This window comes from Heterocephalus glaber, unplaced genomic scaffold, assembly GCF_053883595.1.
Source record: "Heterocephalus glaber isolate CG9 unplaced genomic scaffold, H.glaber_assembly_v1.0 deba00001442, whole genome shotgun sequence".
Lineage (NCBI taxonomy): Eukaryota > Metazoa > Chordata > Mammalia > Rodentia > Bathyergidae > Heterocephalus > Heterocephalus glaber.
The window spans coordinates 26,721,693-26,743,170 of NW_028258296.1; the positions used below are offsets into that span (position 1 = coordinate 26,721,693).

The window sequence follows — 21,478 nt, forward strand, 5'->3', positions numbered from 1 at the left end:
CCTTTTAATTACCGGGTACCTTTTTTTCTCCCACAGCCTAGTCAGAATTCACATCTGAGACAGGGAGTAAGGAAATCACCAAGCATGAAACTGACTGGGAGAAGAAAAAAGAACATCATGAAACATTATCTAATTGTTTAGTAATGTTGTCATGCATTGTCCAAAATTGGCCTGGAACAGGAGTACAGCCAAGGAGAAGAACATAAACAGATCTTTCTTGGGATGAGCGATCTCATCTCTAGCCTTTCTAATTCGTATAAGAGATGGGACATTCCCAGTGAACTCTGGGCTGCCACGGACCAGGCACACATACTCAGGGAGAGAAAGAGCCACTGAAGGGTCAGGGCTGAAAGAATATTTATACAAGAACTCTGGCTGGGAATTCAAATATACCGTATGGTTTTTGCCTTTCCAAGCATGATTCCCTTTCCTGTTTTTGTTATTCTGAAATTAAAAACATTTGCATGGTATGCCAGGCAGCAAAATCAGGAGACACCCCAGGTCACCAACACCCCTCATGCCATGTCAGGGAAGGCAATAAAAGTTCAGAAAAATCACGGCTGGGCTTTGTGCTTGACACCAAATTAATATATCACTGTTACACATAATGAGTTATTGGGACCCTCTCAAAGTTTAAGAGAGGAAAAAAAGTAAAAACCCACAGGAACCAGAAAAGATTACTTTAAAATTAAGATGCATGTGCTCTGGCTTTTCCTGCTGCCTCCAGCAAGTCATTTACATGATGTTGCCTAGGTAACTGTTGGCTTTGCTCATGCTATCTTGCATGGAAGGTGCCATGCATGAATGAATAATACCAAAACCAAAGACAGCCCTCTCTCATAAAATACACTCCAAATGATCGAATACAGGTGAAATAGAAATTGGTCAAATGTTTTCAAAAAGATAATGCATAAAGCTTTCAGCTTACAAAAGAGATGCTAAAGGAGTTTTTAAAAATGAGAGAGATTTTTCTTTAACTTTCCATAAGATTCACTCCAATATTCTGCCAATAGTGATTTCCAAAACATATCTGAGGTAAAATTTATTTTACCAGGCTCTAATGTTCAACTTTTCAAGAAGCTAGTTGCTGTTTCCTTTCATGCCTACCAGAAAAGTCTCCTAAGCGCATGACTTTCATGAAATAGGATGTTAAAGGAAAGGCTGGGGCATACTCAAAGTTCTTTGAGTCTTCTGTCAGTGTTCCACCCCTGAGAATTTGAAGCAAGCAAAAACTCATGCTGATAACATGTATATTTAACTCAAAAAGAAAAGTCTATGATGTTAGTGGGGAGTCAGTCTAATTTTCCATAACTTCCCTAAATATATAACCCCAAATAAAATCTGATATTCAGGACATTAAGGACATTATTCAGTATATTAAGGCCCTTACAGGACATTCAACCATAAAAGGCTGAACAGTGTTAATTATCCTACATTTACTATGTCTAGAAAGTGCATTTTGGGAATTTCACAAATGAGGCAACTAGGGTTTGTCCAAGGTCATAATTTGTAAATGGAAGAGCCAAGACTCAAACCCAAGTCTGTCTTATCCCTAGAGACCATATTTTAAGCAACTGGCCACAATGACCACCCTTGTCAGGAGAAGCCAAGAACAAACCCTTTCAGAAAAGTAAAACCTGAGACAGTTTAGAGTCCAAAGAGCTAGTACCTTTACAAAAACAACACACATAAGCACAGTTTACTGCCATTCATCAAGACAAAGAAATATTCAATCAACTTACAATAACTTTCAGGTTCCCCTTAACATCAAAAGATCTGATCACCCAGTTGACAAACTTTTTGCACTTCAAGATCAGGATGAGATTTTTGACCACTGTAGAATCCTCTGGAGAAGGTCTTATGTCAATTATTATATCCACCTGGAAATCACTGAAAATGGAAAACAAAGGCAAAGTTAGGACCTAAATGCCAGAGCATTGCAGCTATCTCCCCTCTTCCAAGTCTTCCTGTTTCTAGTGTCTGGCCAGTTGATTAAAAAGCTGGAGTCCATCCCAGGCAAATGACATGTGCAAAACAGATTGTTATTGCACACATAACAAAATGGTTTTACATAACAATAGAAATACATGCCTGCTGACAATTAGCTGCTCAAGTTTTTCTCTTCTTAGGGAAGAAAAAAGGTGGTTATTTAATGTAGCCACTGTTTGAAATGAACTTGAACAAGCCAGAATAGTTTATTTTTAAAGCAGAATTGTTGCTTTTTCAATCTATAACACTTTCATTGTGTGAGTCCAACTCGCTATATGCTCAGAGTCCTTCAAAACAAGAAACAAGAAGTGAGTGGCAGTTTGGTGAAAGGGCAGCTGGTGACAGGGAGGAGGGAGGCGGGGTGGTAAAATAATTAGGAAACTTCAGAATAAAACAAGAGGCAAAAGCTGAAGGTACTCAGGCTGAAGAATCTGACCTACATAAGGTCAATTAACAATTGTAAGAATCCTATCTTCACTTACTTTCTCAAACTTCTGGACATACTGTTATTAAAATAAAGCATACGGTCAACCAAGTGATTGCTAGAAAATTGATGAGTACAACCCAGTTTGGAAGAATTTAGTATAAAAGAGAATTTTTATTAAACAATAACAGCTCTGTCATTCTGAATTTAAGGAGAGAGTCTTTATGTCTATCTTGGTTTTACACACTTATAAAGCACAAAATGAATGGTATTCCCAATTAAGCCTTAGGCTTAATATGGCACAATTAATATGGCACATTTGCCAGATTATTTCTATTCCCATCCCTTCTGAATTTTCCACAAAATTCCTCATGTGAGACAGAATGGAATTTTACCAAAACTGACATGTAGTTTTTTTTTTTTCACTTTTGAAATAAAAACAATTATAATTTTAATTTAAAAATCCCTCTACAATATAACTTTAAATTATTAAGTGACTAGTCCCTATGAAATATAGGCTAAGGCGGAAGAAAAAACTTTTTCTTTTTCATTTTTAAAAAATTTCTGTAATTATTCTCAATTGGGAGGGTCACATTTCCAGTTCAAGGGTAGGAAACTGACGTGAAGAAAATGAAAAGGAGAGAGAGGCAAGTTGGATCTAATGTTCCTTGGTATGTCACCTGGAAGAGCTATTCCCCAACACACTCACACACTCCTGCACACAGAGCTTTAAAGCAAACAGATCTGCACGGGTAAGTGCTCTGAGGACACTATGAAGAGAACTTTATGCAAAACAGGACGTTACTAAAATGAATATTATGTTAATAAGTCATATTTTGTAATTTTCTCAAGATGGGTAAATGTCAGTCAGAGGGGATCATGATGGAGCAAGGGTAACTGTGTCCTTCAGAACAGGCTTCAGGAACTCTTCTTGTCTGCATGGCAACTACCGACAGATGCAAAAAAATAAACTGTCTCGATGTGCCTTATTTCCTCTTCATGGCTTCTGTGAGCTACAGGGCTCTTTCCCTACCTATGAATCAGGAAAGATTTTTACTTTCATCTCTTCTCCATTCAGAAAAAACACACACATCCTTGCTCACCTGTAAGGGTTAGAGTTGGGGGTGATTATCTCGATGATGTGTACTTCCTCATCCCGGGGCTGGCTGGACATCACACACCCTTCTGCAGCTTTGGGCTGAAGGTACCCAGCGAGGTAATTGAGTGAGAGAAAATTCTTCCCTATGTTGCATGTGGGAGGAAACACTTGATCTGAAAGTAAGAAGGCACAGGGTGACCTATCAAACAGAGCTGCATAGAACTAGGCTCAAAGGAAAGAGTCATGGTGAACCTGAGCAAGTCCTTGAGACAAGGGCCCACAAGCCTGAAGGAAGAGCTTTAGTCTATGACCCCCTCAGCCACTGCTCTGAAATGCTTCTCAAAGTTTACCAGTGACCCCCTCCTGACCACTTCTAGTGGCCTCTTTTTGTCTACATCCTTTCTGTTCTTCTTCTCCGTGTTAGTTCTTACCTTATCCATTTACTCTGATCTGTGTTTGGGTTTCTTTTACTAGAGCGGCCCACAACCTTTAGCACATGTCAAAATCTACTTGTTAGGACCCCAATCCAGATTAGGACTCCTTTTCTGAATTCTAGACTTGCCAGCTATCTACCAAGCCATCTCCCACCTAAAATCTCAATAGGTATTTCATGGTAGGCATACTCAGCATTGAATCCATTATCTACATTATCTCCAAATATACTTATCCCCAGGTATTTGCAATTTAAACTTATAGGAGAACCAGTCACCTAATTTTCTGGTCCACACATGTAACATTAGTCATTCCCTCACATTCATTCCTCACAGCACTTCATACTCTGAAGATTAAAGGTAAACTTTTGGGGAGAAACAGGGAGGGGAGACTTCTACTCCTCACATTCTTGACCCAGACAACTGCTGTTTACATGGCTCTACAGTTTTTAAGGTAGTTTCATAAATATCACTGTGCTAAGGGCTGCTCTCCACCTCCAGCAGGGAAAGAGATGAAAGTACCAAGAGTCTAAAGACACTCCCCAATGGCACATGCCATTTACACAGCACTGCAGTGGATGGGATTTCCATCCAGTGGTTTAAATGTTTAAACAGAACCTGAAGAAACTGCTGGCAGAATGACAGCTGGGACCAATGTCAAGGAAGTTCTAGGTGTTGCAAGCTTTTCAGAAAAGGTAACTAATCAGAGACCTGGCACTTTTATGAAACAGATTTCTGCATATTTCAAGAATGGATGCCACGGTTCACATCCTACTGGAAAGTCTTACCTGATGGTAAGGAATCAACTCAGGAAGTTCCAAGACTGGGTTAATACTGCTCCCCACCTGTGTAACTTCCCTTGCGCTAAAGTTTGCTGCACACACAGCCGCATCCCCAGCACCATTTCAGGAACTGAGCAGACCAGAGCAGTTCACAAGGGCCTGATTCTAGCCTCACAGCAAGACAGCACTGCCTCTGCACTCTGCTTTCTTTTCCAAAACACCCCTCAGAGAGAACAGGCTCCCCCCAACTGGAGCTGCTAGAGCAGCCTTCCTTCACATGTGCTGAGGGTTTTGCCAGATGTGCAGATGAGGTAGGCACACCCTACAGCTGCAGCCCTGTGATGCCTCCCCCAGATCACAGGATGGAAAATGATACTGGGACAGAAGGGTTGAAATTTAATTGAGAATCAAGTGTGTTTATGGGCCAGAAAACTCAAGAGACTAGGACCCTCCCGGGACTGTGGCCTGTATTTCCAGTTCACAAGCATGCCTAGCTTGTCACTGGCATGCAACAGGCACACAGGATAGGTTTCCTGAATTCACAAATGATGTAAGATTTGAAGCAAGTGACAAAAAGTTCACCCATGTTGGAAAGCCACTAGAAAAGGTTTAATTGTTCAAAAGTTGCTGATATTAGGGGTTCCACTCCTAGATGCCATTTTCACAAAGTTCAATAAGCTAATCACTTTCTGTTGTGTGTGTAGGGTTTTTTCCCCCATAAATGACTTTCCACATGCTTGGCATCAAATCTTACATCAAGTGCCAAGTAGAAAGAAAACCACAATGGGGAATCCCCAGGGAGAAACATAAGAAGTCTGGGGTTGGGGAGGAAGGGTCACATGGCTTATTTGTATTTTAAGAAAGACCTACAAATGACTTTGAGACCCAGAATGATACACTCTGAGCAGGAATTAGCCTGAGAAGTAATGCAAATGCCTCACTTTTCTGCTGTGAAAACTGAGGCTCTGGAGGTAAATCATGTTGCTGAGGTCAACAGTTATGAAGACCAGTTAGGGTAAGAACTGACATTCTTTCACTCCACACAGACAGGTTAGAACAGTTCTCAAATGTGAGTAAGCACCACAATCACCTGGGGGGCTCTTGAGAACACCAACTGGTGGCCCCACCCCAGAGTTTCTAAAAAGGCATTTCTAACAAGTTCTCGGGCAATGCTGTTGCTGCTGCTGTTACTAGGGCAGGAGTTTGAGAACTAAGGTTTGAGCAAGAGGAGGTTCATGGCCGGCATGAGATGTGGGGATAAAAGGAGAAACTAGCCCATGGGGCTGGCTCAGTGGAGTCTGACTGAGGGTGATAGTCCATGACATTGTCTGTGACCCACCAACCTAAGCAAGGAGCCTCCAATTCCCCAGTGTACCTTTTCATGGCTTAACCCAGAGACTTAGACCTGACTGGTGGCTGGAGACAAATTCCAGGGGCCCCAAAGGAATTGCCAAGAAGTTAACCAGTTTTTGCTGGACTGGACACCAGGTCTTCTATGTTCACTTCCCTACCCACTGTGTAGCTTCACCACCTAAGTTATTTAGCCCCCTGCTTACAAGGCAGATGACTGCTGTTCCTAGAAATCCATGTACTATCAAAGAAACCGAGCCCAATAATTCTAAATATTGCTATAACAAATTTTCTTATTCTGACAAATTCCAAAGGGTAATCAACATTCTTTCATGCTACTAGAATTCTGCTTCAGAAATGCAGAGCATTGGCCAAGGATTAAATCTTTTATTAAAAAAGAGTTTTCATTTTGTTTCAATGGGGCTTGATCTGTTATTCACTACCTGACTACCATAATAGCCTAGCAACAAATTTAAATCTTCTGAACCCAGTTCTCACCTAAAACTCTTTCTCTCATGCCAATTAAACAAGTCTTTCCATCTAGCAGCCTACTTTCATTTTCAGGTTATGCTTACTTGGCTAAGACTCAAAGTATAGCATCAGAAAACAAGCATTAGGTTCAAGAAACTAGGGTTTGAGATCTACCTTTGCTACTTGCTAGTAACATGGATTTGAACAAATTTACTTAACCCTCTACTAAGTCCTCTATCTCCCTCCTGGGATTACTATGGGGTTAAGTGGGGTGCATGTGAAAGCCCTGATGTGGCCTCTATAAGCAGCACATACTCTAATGTCACTGTCCACCTTTGCAGTATCTGTTTCATATTCACTTTAAAACAGGCTTGATCCAAAAAAGACCTGGGATCAAACATACAGCAACCCTCCTTCCCTGCCATGGTATCTGCAGAGGAGGTGACAACTGCTATAGAATTCACCAGAGAACACTGGATGCTGAAAACCTGAAACATAGTGTACACAGTTACTTGACTATAAGAAAGACTTATTCACAAGAGTTATTTCCTAGTAACTTAGGGGGGTTCCAAATGTACTCAACTAAAAATATTGACGAAAAATGTTTTATGAAAAATTGGGTCATGGGCTATTTAAACCTCTTTGCAAGGCAAGGGAATTAAAATGGGCAATCTCTTATCAAGGCCATGTAGTTCATTTATCCAATAACTTGTTCTGTAACAGGCATTCATATTAAAATGTATTTAAACACTTTCCTTTGCTATTGCCAAAATTTAAATGCTGTCTCAACCATATACTAATACTGGTTTAAAATGTGTGTAGAATGACAGGTAGCAGAAAGCCCAATTTGTTGACTTATACTGCCAACTCCTTAATTTCATCATTATCATCTTTCCCACATTCTCCACTTCTCACTCTCCACTAACTTCTTCTGATGTCTGTACACAGATGTTTTCTAAATCCTGCACAACAACAGCTCCCACTCTCTGTCAAGTGCACTAATCCCCATTTCTCACTTGGTCATTACCAGGCCAATCTCCCCAGAAGGAAAAATAAAGAAGGGGAGGAGAAAGAGCAAGCCCAAATGATCCCTCACGTCCCTGCCAACTACAACATTCTGGAATCCTGTGATTCTTTCCTCTAATCACCTGACTACTTACCCCTGCTAGGCTAACAGAAAACTGCCTATCATAAATCAGTCATTAACTGAAACTACTTATAATTTACCTTCCCCCACTTTAATATAAATGTTTTTTGCTATCTTGAGTTCGGTAAATGAAGTAACTGCTCCATACTCCTTTTGGGCCCAATTTAACAGATGTTCATTTCCATGGGGGAGGTTCCTTTCTTCTGTTTTTGCTGTTAAGGAGAAGTTTCCTGATGAAAACTGGACCACAGAACCCTCAGACACCTAGAGGAAACAGAATGCATAGTTTAACATAGCTCAGACACCTAGAGCTGAATCACAGAGAAAGCACTTATCAAACCACTCATGAGTATTTGTCAGTAACAGATTTGTCTCTTCCTGCCGTTACACAGGCAAGCCAGCTTTTTCAGCAACTGATCAAGAAACAGTCCCAAACGTAGTTCTCCTAGATAATGGCAAAATTCCCCTCAAATTTTCAAAGAACTTTGTGATGGGAGACTGACTTATGCGTTGTGAATAATCAGAATTATCATTACTATTTTCTATATATCTATATTAAAGCCCAACCTTTGGAGTACTATTAGCCCTCCAGTTACATGGACTCAATACGTATGGATTTAACCAACTACAGACTGAAGGCATTTGGGGAAAAATCTGCACCTGTACTGAAAATGTAGACTTTTTTCTTGTCATTTCCTGAACAGTATAGTATAACTATTTACACAGCATTTACACTGAGTTAGATATTATAAGTAATCCAGAGATGATTTAAAGTACACAGGAAGGTGTACTTAGGTTTATACACAAATACTATGCCATTTTATATAAGGGCCTTGAGCATCTGTGGATTTTGGTATTGGGAAATTGTCCTGGAACCAATCCTCCATGGGTACCAAAGGTTGACTGTCATGTATTGCAAATCAACTGGGAAGCACTGGTGGGTGTTCTCTTGGGCTTTTAATGGGCTTCAGAATCAGAGTGAGCGATCTTCCACAGCTGCCGCAACTGCTGACAGAGTCACCACGACAGAGACCCAGCAAGAGTCCTTTCAAGTTCTTCTGAGTACTGAGATAAAAAGAATGGCTAAAGGTTGCCAATCTTCTACTACATTCCTCTATTTCATAGCAGTGAGACGAACGTGTTTAAGTTTATTTTGTAAGACTCCCAAATTCTCACAGATAATGAAGAGACTATTAAACTGACCCTGATAAAACTTGGAGGATGATGTACACAAGTATATACCACATTACTGTTACATGTATTTATAGCAGTGCTGACTGAACATATCATGGTGTATAAATAACACCTATAAAGAAGGAAAATCATCTCATTGCTGTGCTATAATCAAACTTAGTTGTTGTGAAAATATGCATGCCACTAGCTAGTATTTATAAAATAAATGACCTTAACAATATCAAGTTGAAAACTCAAAATGTGGGCAAAAAGGTTAGTAAGTAGTTATATATATTATAAATGCCTTACAGTAAATTTCATATTAACTATTTATTCATAACAAAAAACAAGTTTCTGATGGGGTTATAATAGCCAGACCAAAATAGCAAGTTGAGGGAAGAGATTTTACTAATGGTTCTAGCACTCACAGCAGCATTTCCAACCTTAACATGTGTACAAAATAGTACTTACCCTGGTATTGTGCTGAGTTAACACTCAATTGAATTATATATACACATATACTTCTTAAAATGCTGGCAAATGATTCCTTCGCTGAATTGATCCCATGATATTCTAATAACTGAAAAGTGGAATCACCTGAAGAGCTTCTAAATATCCTGCTGTGCAGGGCACATCCCAGACCAGTTAGAACCTTTAGAGTGAGGCTCAGGAATCAGAATTTTTTAAAGCTCTCTGGATGATTCCAATGTTCAGCCTCATTTGAAAATGCCTCCCTTAATGAATATGGTGTGATCCACAATGTGAAAGGCACTGCTGTAGCCCAGGCCCAGTGCAGGGCCCCTTGAAGCTGCCTGGTTTTTAATACCTAATGATAAATTTTTTGGAACACTCATAACAGTGGAACATAATGAAATATGTTCTCTTCGAATTCTTCCCCCTTGAACTTTTCCAGGTAATATATACAAATTTCATGCAAAAATTAAAAACATTTTAATCTTCACCATAAATGGTTTAACCAAAGGTAATTTTGTCCTCCAGGAGACATATGGCAATGTCTAAAAGTATTTTTAAGATTATCATAAAAGGAATGAGGTGCGAATGAGGTGCCATTGGCATCTATAGATTAGAAGAGATGTAGGTAAACATCCTACAATGCACAGGCCACACACACACACACACACACACACACACCCCAAAGAATTATACAAAATGTCAACAATGCAGAGAGTAAGAAATCCTGCTCTATGTTTTGGCAGCTCATACTAGGGAGGCGGGTCCCTAAATTGACCAAGTATTATTACTCAAACATCTGCTGGATTTCAAGACTAAATCCCCAAAAAGCAAGCATGCTGGTTAGTACTTTGAAAAGGAGAAGAAAGCCTTTCTTGTTTTCTTGGGAAGCTCAGAACTAGGTATCTATAATCTGAGTATCACCTATTCAGCAACAGTTACCATTTACTGTAAACCTACCATGTATTAGGGACTGCAAGGTGCTACCAAATGTGCTAATAACAATTTCTAAGTGCTCTGGTGCCAGTTATAAGCAAACCAGTATGGAGTGTTTAGCTTTGATGTCACCTGAACATGAAAAAGCTTGCAAGCCATCCTCCCACATAAGATTAACTGCCCACCTACATGTAACGTAGTATACTCTAAAGTGCAGCTATTCACCAGCCCTGAGCCTCAAACCATGTTTACCTGTTCTTCTAACCTTAGCCTGGTTGTAAAAATCTTTTCACTGAAAAGCATTTGTACTAAAAAGGCATGTTTTTGTATTAAATTCTTTTATTGGTACATTGTAGGTACACAACACAATTACATTTCTCATTGGGAATCGTACCTTTACATAACGCACCTTGGTTCTTATTTTTCCCCATTCCTAGCCCTCCCTTCACCCCCTCCACCCTTCCCTATTTACAAAGACTTTATTTCCATTTTTTCCATTTCTCATCATTTTTTCCTTTCCCTTCTTTCCTTTCCCCTGCCCCTCCCACTATCCCTACCTCTTTGGACCTTTTCTTCCTATTTTACATTATCAATTATTCATTCTAATCATTGGTACATTTTAGGTATACAATATAATGACATTCATCATGGGAAATTTGCACCTTTACATAGTCTCTCTTGGCTCTTATTTTTCATCCTTGCCCAGCCCTCCCTTCAACCACTACAGTCCTCCCTATTTACAAAGATTTTGTTCCTAGTTTTCCATTTTCTCATATTAATCCCATTCCCTTCTATCCTTTCCCCTAGTCCTCCCACTTCCTTCCCCTTTGACCCTTTTCTTCCTATTTCACATTACCTATTATACATTTAGTCCTTATATATACTTTCAGTTTCTCACACCAGAGAAACTATTCGGTATTTATACATGAGTGTCCTATTTATTTCACTTAAGAGTATTCCCTCAATGTGCATCCACTTAGCTATAAATGTCTCTAATTTCTCACTTTTGATGGCTGTGTAGTAATCCATTTTATTAAAAAACCACATTTTCTTTATCCAGTCTCCAGTTGGTGGGCATTTGGGCTGTTTCCAAGTTTTAGCTATAAAAACTGCACTGCTATGAACATGGGTGCACATATATCACTGTGGTATGATTCTTTTAATTCTTTGGGGAAGATCCCCAGCAGTGGAATAGCGGAGTCAAATGGGACTTCCAGTCCTAGTTGTTTGAAGTATCTCCATACTGATTTCCACAGTGCTTCCACCAGTCTACATTCCCACCAGCAGTGGAGCAGGGTTTCTCTTTCCCCACAGCCCCACCAGCATTTGTTAGTGGTTGATTTCATGATAGCAGCCATTCTTTCTGGAGTGAAGTGGAATCTCAGCATTGTTTTCATTTGCATCTCTTGAATGACCAGTGATGTTGAACATTTTTTAATCTATTTATTTGCTATTTCTACTTCTTTGTCTGAGAAATGTCTGTTCATTTCAGATGCCCATTTTTGGATCGGGTCTTTAAATTTGGGAGGTCTGATCTTTTTAGGTTCTTTATAGATTCGAGATAGTAGACCTTTGTCTGAGGAAGAGCAGGTGAAGATTTTTTCCCACATTCTGGGTTGTCTCTTCACACTGCTGGTGGTTTCTCTTGCTGTGCAGAAGCCTTTTAATAAGAAGAGATCCCATCTGTTGATTGTGCTAGTTCACGGGCAATTGAGGTTTTGTTCATAAAATCTTTTCCTACACCGATGTCTTCAAGGGTTCTACCTAACCTCTCTTCCAACTGGTTCAGAGTTTCTATTTTAATATTTAGATCTTTAATCCATTTTGATTTTAGTTTAGTGCATGGTGAGAGATACAGGTCTAGTTTTAATCTTTGGCAAGTTAAAGCCCAATTTTTCCAGCACCACCATTTATTAAAGAGGCTATCTTTCCTCCAATGAGGGTGTTTGGCTCCTTTATCGAAGATGAGATGGCTGAGTGTGTCTGGCATTGTTTCTGCATCTTCTAATCTGTTCCACTGGTCCTCAAGTCTGTTTCTTTGCCAGTACCATGCTGTTTTTATCACAGTAGCTTTGTAGTAGAGTTGCAGGTTGGGGATTGTGATACCCCCTGCCATGTCTCTGTTACCTAGAATTGCTTTTGCTATTCTGGGTCTCTTCTTGTTCCAAATGAATTTTTGGATTGTTTTCTCAAGGTCTATGAAGTATGCTGCTGGGATCTCAATTGGAATTGCATTAAATCTATATAGCAGTTTTGGAAGTATGGCCATTTTCACTATATTAATCCTTCCTACCCTGGAGCAGGGGATGTCTGTCCATTTTCTGATATCATCTTCAATCTCTCTTTTCAGAGTGCCATAGTTTTCAGAGAAGAGGTCTTTGATTTCTTTCATTAGGTTGATTCCTAGATATTTCCGTTTTGGGGATGCTATTGTGAAAGGAATTATTTGCCCTATTTCTCTCTCAGTGAGTCTGTCATTGGTGTAGAGGAAAGCTATTGATTTTTGTGTGTTGACCTTGTAACCAGCTACTTGACTGAATTTGGTTATTAAGTCTAGAAGACTTTTGGTGGAGTTCTTGGGGGCTTCTATATAGAGTATCATATCATCTGCAAATAATGACAATTTGACTTCTTCATTACCTATCTTTATTCCTTTTATTTCTTTCTCTTGTCTAATTGCCATGGCTAATGTTTCCAGAACTACATTGAACAAGAGTGGTGATAATGGACATCCTTGACTTGTTCCTGATTTTAGTGTGAAGGATTTCAGTTTTTGACCATTTAGTATGATATTGGCTGTTGGTTTTTCATAGATGGCTTTTATCAGGTTGAGGTAGAGACCATCTATTCCAATTTTGTGTAGGGTTTTGATCATAAATGCATGTTGGATTTTGTCAAATGCTTTTTCTGCATCTATGGAGATAATCATATGGTTTTTGTCCTTGGCTCTATTGATATAGTGTATTACATTGATTTTCATATATTGAACCATCCCTGCATCCCTGGGATGAATCCCACTTGATCAGGGTGTATGATCTTTTTGATGATCTTCTGCATTCTGTTTGCCATTATCTTATTAAGGATTTTTGCCTCTATGTTCATTAATGAGATTGGCCTATAGTTGTCTTTTTCAGTTGGGTCTTTCTCTGCTTTGGGGATCAAGGTGATGCTTGCTTCCAGGAATGAATTTGGGAGTATTGCTTCCCTTTCAATTTCATTGAAGAGTTTAAACAGTAGTGGCAGCAGTTCCTCTCTAAATGCCTTGTAGAATTCAGTGGTGAACCCATCAGGGCCCGGGCTTTTCTTAGTTGATAAGTTTTTCATTACATTTTCAATTTCATTGGTTGATATTGGGTTGTTCAGAATTTTTATGTCTTCTTCGTTCAACTTTGGTAATTCACATGTATCTAGGAATCTGTGCATTTCTTCTGTGTTGTCCATCTTATTGGCTTATAGGTTCTGGAAGCAGGTATTGATGATCCTCTGGATTTCTGCTGGGTCTGTTGTACTTTCACCCTTTTCATTCCTAATTGCATGGATTTGGGCCTTTTCTTTCCTTTTTCTGACAAGGTTGGCTAAGGGTTTGTCAATTTTGTTGATTCTTTCAAAGAACCAACTCTTGGCTTCATTGATTTTTTTGTATTGTTCTCTTAGTCTCCATTGCATTGATTTCTCCTCTGATCTTTATAATTTCCTCCCTTGTATGAGCTTTGGGGTTGTCCTGCTCTTCTTTTTCTAGAAGCTTGAGGTTCAGCATCAGGTTGTTTAATTGGGCTCATTTTGTTTTCCTAATATGCATATTCACTGCTATGAATTTCCCTCATAAGACTGTTTTCATTGTGTCCCATAGATTCCGATATGTTGTATTGTCATTGTCATTTAATTGAAGGAACTGTCTGATTTCTTCTTTAATTTCCTCTGTGACCCATTGGTTATTCAGAAGTGTGTTGTTCAATTTCCACATGTTTATGAAATTTTTTGAGTTTCTTTTGCTATGGATCTCCAATTTCATCGCACTATAGTCTGATAATATACAGGGGATAACTTCAATTCCTTTGCACTTACTTAAACATGTTCTGTGTGTGAGTATGTGGTCTATTTTGGAGAATGACCCATGTGCAGCTGAGAAGAATGTGTATTCTGATTTTGTGGGGTGGAAGACTCTGTAAACATCTGTGAAGTTCATTTGTTCAAGAGTTCGATTGAGTTCCAGTATTTCATTACTTATTTTTAGTCTAGTTGATCTATGTATTTGTGACAGTGGGGTGTTACAATACTATAATTGTATTAGTGCATATATGACTTTTCATGTCCATTAGTATTTGTTTTATATAGTTGGGTGCACTAGTGTTTGGTGCATAGATATTTATGATTGTCATCTCTTCCTCTTGGATTCTCCCCTTTACAAGGATGTAGTGTCCTTCTTCATCTCTCTTAATCAGCGTTGGTTTGAAATCTACTTGATCTGCCAAGAGGATAGCTACTCCTGCTTTTTTTTGGGTTCCTGTCACATGGAGTATTGTTTTCCACCCTTAAAACGGCATTTTTATTAAGTCTGTCACTGAAGAGGAAAAAAAAAAACCCACAGCAGTGCAAAGGTCTTTGTAGCCCTGCCAGGACACTTCTGGCTGCATTGGCAAGGACCCTTGGGTGTTCTGCTGCTCCTGTCCTCATTCTTGGTACAGCCACAAAATATAATCCTAGGTTTTAAATACATTATACAAAGAACACAATTTTTTTGAGAGTAAAAAAAACAATATATAACACTGGTACATTCCCAAAGCAAGAAAGTGAACAATGTAAACAAAAGAATCAATCAGGAACAACTTCAGAATGTCCCCTGAATTAAAAAGTGGTACCATGATGAGGCTGATTGTTCAAGAAGGGACAACTCCTATTCAACTCCAGCTGGCTAATCCCATCATGAACCATTAACCCTGCCGAGTGTGTCTTCTCCTGGCCAGCACCACTAAGGTTCATACACTCAGAGCTAAGGAATTTGGAAACAGAATTACCAGCACTTCTCAGGCACATTCCAATGAGAACTCAAAGCTGCCAGAGGCGGTGAGGTGTCCCTGACTGCAGGTCAGTGGAAATTTCCTGCTTTGGTAAGGGGTTAGTCAGCACTCTGCTCCTGACCGCCAGCTCTCCTGGCTCTGCAAAGGCCTCCCCCACCTCCAGAGTTTTAGAAGGTATTATTCAGATGTTATTTCCATTTGATCCTCAGGACCTGTGAGGCAGGCTACTATAATTTCCACAGTAGAGAGGAAGAAATCTCAGAGAGGCTAATGGCCTTCTTAAGGCCAGAGAGCACCAGAACAGGAGACTTCTGATTCCTAGTCATAGCAGGCATCTGTTGAGCCCTTACAGAAAGAAGACTTCACGAGACCCCAAGACAGTTTTTTCTATTCACAAGATGCACTTTCTATTCACTAGTCTGAGTCATGCCTACCAAGCTAAAGAATTCCTTTTTCCTTCTTCCATGAGACAATTCTTCAAATATTTGAAGGTGTCACTGGACTTTTATCATGTGTTCACTCTTTAGCGCAGCATTCTCAGCTTTTCCATCTCTTCCCTAGATACCATGGTTGTCAGATATTCACCAGCATAGTCTCCAAAACATGGTGTTTGATTCAGGATCCCCAAATGTGGACATGTGACAAATACACTGTGATGGTTAATTTTAGGCAACAACTTGACTGGGCCATGAGTTGCTCAGATACCATATTTGATTGAACATTATTCTGGGCACTGTTGTTATTGTTGAAGGATTTTTTTAGATGAAATTAACATTTAAATCAGCAGACTGATTAAAGTAGACTGCTTTCCCTATGGATGGGCTCATCCAACTAATTTGTTGTATGTATGTACGTTATGTATGTATGTGTGTGTGTATTTATTTATTTATTTATTTATTTATTTTTCCAGTACTGAGGCTCAAATTCAGGACCTTGTGCTTGCCAGGCAGGTGCAGCACCACTGGGCTAAATCTCCAGTCCCTCATCCAACTAGTTAAAAGAGTGAATGGAATGAAAACCTGGCCCTCCTCAAGAGAGAATTCTTCTGCCTGATGGACCTCACATCAAGACATCAGTTCCTCCTGGTTCTATAGCAGCCTGCTGCCCTTCAGATGGAACTGGTCATTGGCTTTGCAGATCTGAGACTTGCCAATCTCTCTATCTGCATGAGCTGATTCCTTATAATAAATATATAGAGGGGCCGGGGATTTAGCTCAGTGATTCCGTCGCCTGCCTCACAAGCACAAGGTCCCAAGTTCAATCCCCAGTAAAAATATTAAAAAAAAAAAAAAAATATATATATATATATATAGAGAGAGAGAGAGAGAGAGAGAGAGACTTAGCTTTCACACCAGCTGAATGCACATATTAACTCATATTTATTAATTTATCCTTAAACATGTACTATAGTAAGGGAGCCAAAGGAGCAAAGAACTGAGTAAAATGTAGCAACAAGAGGTCTTTGTTTTAGCATGGCAAGGCTCTTTGATCCTTTCCTTATACCAGTAATTCTTTCACTATAAATATAGTCTTTACAATTATTCTTTAGACCTGTGTTTCAAGTCTGTAGAGACCATGTAAAATCCTTATTTTGTTATCTGTAAATAATTAAACTTCACATGCTGCCTTCTATAATCCATCAAAATTCCTGAGAAACTGAACAACACAAGGCTGAAGTCTGGGCCTCACAGGGATCTCCACACTCTTAACAAGGTCCCGGAATGTTACCTAGCCATGAAGCAACCCCAGAGAAGGACATTTTTGTAATGGCATCGTGCCAGAATCTGCCAAGAGTCCTGGTGAAATAGACATGTCATGTCCCTGTCATCCCTCAACTCTCCAGTCAAAACTCCAGACTCAGCTTTCATCTCTGGAGTGTGGCAACCCCTATTTAAGACTGGCTTGGGTTAAAGTTTGTGGAAAAACATAGGATATAAAGAGATTAGCAAAATACATAAGAAATAGAGGGGAAATAATTTCATGCATATAGAGAACACACAACCTTCTTTTCTCTATACTCACTCTACTCTCAACACTTCATGCCTGATACAAGACTTCTGATTCCTGGTCACAACAGAAATCCGTGGAACCCTTAGAGAAAGAAGCCTTCAACCAACCAATCTCCAACACATTGGACACTAGCTGCTGTGATGCAATTCTCTTTAACTCGGATACTATCTCTCCAGAGATAGCATCAGATCCTACAGGTTAAGGGTTCAGCCCTATAAGACTACTGAAACAGACATGTCACACCAATGGCAAGACTAGCCTGTCACCTGTGCTTTTGAATGGCCACAAATCAGAGGTTCCTGCCACTGTCCTCAGGCTCACTTATTTGCTAGAATGGCTCACAGAACTCAGAGAAACAATTTGCTTATATTTACATACTTACTACAAAGGAAACATTTCAGGAACAGCAAGAGAGAAAAGATGTTAGTGACAAGGTATTAAGGAAAGGATATGGGGTATCCCGGCCCTCACCAGCACCTCCCAGCACCTCCAAAGATTCACACCCAGAAGCTCTCTACACCTCATCCTGTAGTTCCAGGATTTTTATGAAGAATTCAAGCAAGCAGGATTAAGTCATATCACTGGCCACTGGCAATTAAGTCGATCTCTTGCTCCACTTCCCTCCCCAGAAGTAGCTGATGCTCTGAAAATTTCAATCTCTAAATCACATAATTGGTTCACCTGGCAACCAGGCTCCATCCTAAGGGCATCCAGGAGCTCCCAGCTACCAGTCATCTTAACATAGGAAAAAAATACATATATCATTTTGGAGATGCTGAGGGTTTTAAGAGCTGTGTGCCAGGAAATGGGGACAGAGACTAAATACATTCTTCTTATTATACCATAATGAGTGTGGAGCTGTTTAAACAATAAAAGGTTAAGAATACAGATTTTCTATGTGGATAAAATGGCAGGAACTTCCCAGTGCTATTTATTCCATCTCCCATCCTGACCCTTATTCCTGGGTCTTTGCCCACCATATCTGGCCCTTCTGGCTCAACCAAACTACTACAGTAACCAATCCCACTCTCTCTCTCCCTTTTCCACATTGTCAGCTGGGCAATCTTTCTCAAATATAAACATACAATGACGCAGAAGAGCAGCTAAGTATCTGGATGTGGCATGTGGCCAGAGAGGGTCTCTGCCTTTCTCATGTACCCACCACACACCATATGGAACCAATCATAGTTGCTGAACACTTTGCATTGCTATACGCTCCTGGGTCTTTTTACATCCTGCCCCCCAGCCTGGACCACTTTTATCCCACCTTGCTCATTTGATGAACTGCTCTTTCTTTTCCCCAAGCATCTCTTTCTCTATAAAGCTACCCAGGCTCCCTGTTCTCCTCAGGTTGGAGCTGCTCTCATGTCCTATACATGCCTCCAGTCCATTCCCTCTCTCGCATGAATTTCTCTGATTTATCAGCATACCTACAGCCTTTGCTTAGCAAAGACCACCATCTGAGGGCCAAGGAAACCTTGTCCATTTGGAATCTCCTGGCCTGGCACAATGCGTGGCACAAAGTAGGGACCCAATAACTGCTTGTTGAATGAAAGCTCAAGGCTGATACTTACAGGAAAGGATAGGCCATAATTTCTTCATTCCCATTATCCAAACTCCTTGCTTCCCTCACTGCCCAGGAAATGAGCTTTTGGCTAGGCTTTCAAGCTAATGATTTGATTTTTCACCTAATAACTCCAGCTAAAAAACCAACTATTAAAGTATATCCAGTAGTTGCCTGTCTCCCCCCCATAGTCCACTGAACTTTCTTCCAGCTTGCTAATTAAAACCCAATCCTCTGACATGCTCTAACATGACAAATGTCTTCCTGTGGGAATGAACGGAGCCTTGAGCTCCAAGGATTCCAATTCCTAGCACAGGTCTGCAGAAGGGGCAACCATAAAGCACTTTACAGTCTAACAAATCCTGAGATGCTGGGATGCACCTGAGCCCTTGCTTGAGTCTTCTTCTCTATTTAAACCACGCACAACATTTGTATTTTAAATTCTGGTTATGGCTACTAGACTTTTTTTTTTTTAAGAGCAGAACATTACTCTATCTGCCAGTGCTGGGAGTTTTATTACAAGAACTTACGGCTAGGCAATGAGAGCCAAGTTTATTATTTTTTCTGGATCACATTCAACAAACTCGTCCAAAAGTACATGAAAAAAACCTAAAAGAGGCAACCAGCCCTTTTGTTTCCACACCTGTTTTTAAGGTTTAACTCTTGAAGTCCAAGTAGATCCACAGAAGCCTCAAGGCTGATCTCAGGAGCCTGAGAGAAGTGGACAGCTCCTCACTGATGGATACACATTTTCCTGGAACTGAGCTGCTTCGTTTTAAGCACTTATCGTCTTGGTGGGGAGAAGAGGGTAGCGCTGCTGCAGAAAGTGCCACTCTGTAAGGCCTCATCTAGGTCTAGGCTCACCCTCACACCTCCTCGACCCTTACCCCAAAATCAGTGCTCCCAGGGAATCATCCTGATGACAATTCCAGCCTCGCTAGATCACAGGTAGCATTAAGTCTCATCCTCATTTTCATCTCACCTTCTCCAGGTCTACTCAAATACACTGATTTATTATCCTTGCTGCCCATCTCCTGCCACTAGAATGGAAGCTCCTTCAGAGGCTAGAATCAACATCTGCTTCATGCACTGATATATCCAAAGCACCCGGAACAGTGCTGACTACAAAAAAGACACTCCTTATTTAATAGAATGAATTGTGAAGACCAAGTAGTTGGCAGTGCCTGCCTAAAGTTCTACACTGAGGAGGATTTTGAGGTCATATTCAGGAGTAGTGGAAAATGGAAACAAGCACCATGATCAATCATGTTTCTGCCAGGGGTTTCAAGAAAGCCATCTTTGCCACTCATCTATACTGTCCAATACAGTTGCCACTGGCTACACGAAGCACTTGAACGTTGCTAAATTGACCTGAGTTATAAATGTAAAATGCCAGAGTTTGAAGACAGTACAAGAAAAAAGTCAAATATCTTCTTAATGTTTCATTGACTGATTATATGTTTTTGAGATGGGGTCTCATTACATTGGTCTAGTTGGTCTTGAACTTGGGGGCTCTTAAGTAATCTTCCTGCCTCAGCCTTCTGAATAGCTAGAATTACAGGTGCATACTGCCACATTGGGTTTTTTCTTTTTAAATTCACTAGTAGAAGACTTAAAATTACATACAATATGTAGTTATCAGACATCATGACTCTAGGTCCTCCTCCTATATGTCCCTGAGAAAAAAGCATGTTATAAACTGATACCTATTCATCTGCTTTTTGGTTGAATTTGAGAACATAAATCAGTGTCAAGGAGACTTCTCAAACTCAATACTTCCCTAAATGTGAGCTTCACACCAATATATCACAGACAGACATAAGTTAAAATGTAGGTTCCAGGGTGGTGGGGGTAGGAATCTAGAATCCAGGCAACTATAGTATAATAGTTGCCTTCCTATCACCCGTGCATACCTGAAGAACAGTGCTGTATGCCATGAATAAAAACACTGTTTAAAATCCAAATAATCTTTATAAAGCTTAAATGAGATTGTCTGGAGAACAAGCAAGCAACTCCTCTCATGAACTGGTAGAAAAAAGCAAAGAGGGAGAGAGAAAAGCTATGTCACAGATGGAGTCATCTTCTTACACATTTTTTAAAAAAGTAGGTCTTGTGAAAGAGAAGAAGCTCCCTGTGCTAAAAGCCCACTGAGATCTCAGAGGAAAAGTTGTTCCAGGAATATCACACACACACACACACATACACTCGCTGTGGTCCATTTGGAGCTTGCGTTATCAGTTGGGTGAGTGCCTGCTATTCACATTACAGACCCTTGGGGCAGCTCCAATTCTAATTCACACACCCAACTTCACACATTTCCATGACTTTGGCATTGGTGGAAATTCAACACTTGCACAATGAGAATCAGCCCTCTCCCTCCTCTGTCCTGCCCTACACCCAGCTTTTACTATTTCTCTTCACTTTATCTGATTCCTGTATTTTAAAATTCTCTTCTAGAGTTGCCTGCTTAGGCAAATAAGAAGAGCAAAACAAGACAAACAAAGCAAAGAAAAACATATTATTTCAGAAACACCTGCCATGCCAAGAGCTCACTAGCTCAATTCCAGGGGGGAAAGACTCGTGGTAAAGAGAATAAGCATTTCTCTAGAATCT

At 40.1% G+C, this 21,478-nt stretch overlaps 1 protein-coding gene across 2 annotated transcripts in view; it reads right to left on the reverse strand.

Annotated features, from left to right (window-relative positions):
• The window catches only part of Tgfbr3 (transforming growth factor beta receptor 3), a 209,987-nt gene that overhangs the window by 43,443 nt on the left and 145,066 nt on the right, over nucleotides 1–21,478 (reverse strand). For both annotated transcript variants that reach the window (XM_004841284.4, XM_004841283.4), the window contains exons 5-7: nucleotides 7,774–7,957; nucleotides 3,517–3,685; nucleotides 1,743–1,890 (exon numbers count right to left, since the gene is read on the reverse strand). In XM_004841284.4, coding sequence (XP_004841341.1) covers nucleotides 1,743–1,890; nucleotides 3,517–3,685; nucleotides 7,774–7,957 — 501 coding nt within the window. The remainder of the gene's footprint in view (nucleotides 1–1,742; nucleotides 1,891–3,516; nucleotides 3,686–7,773; nucleotides 7,958–21,478) is intronic.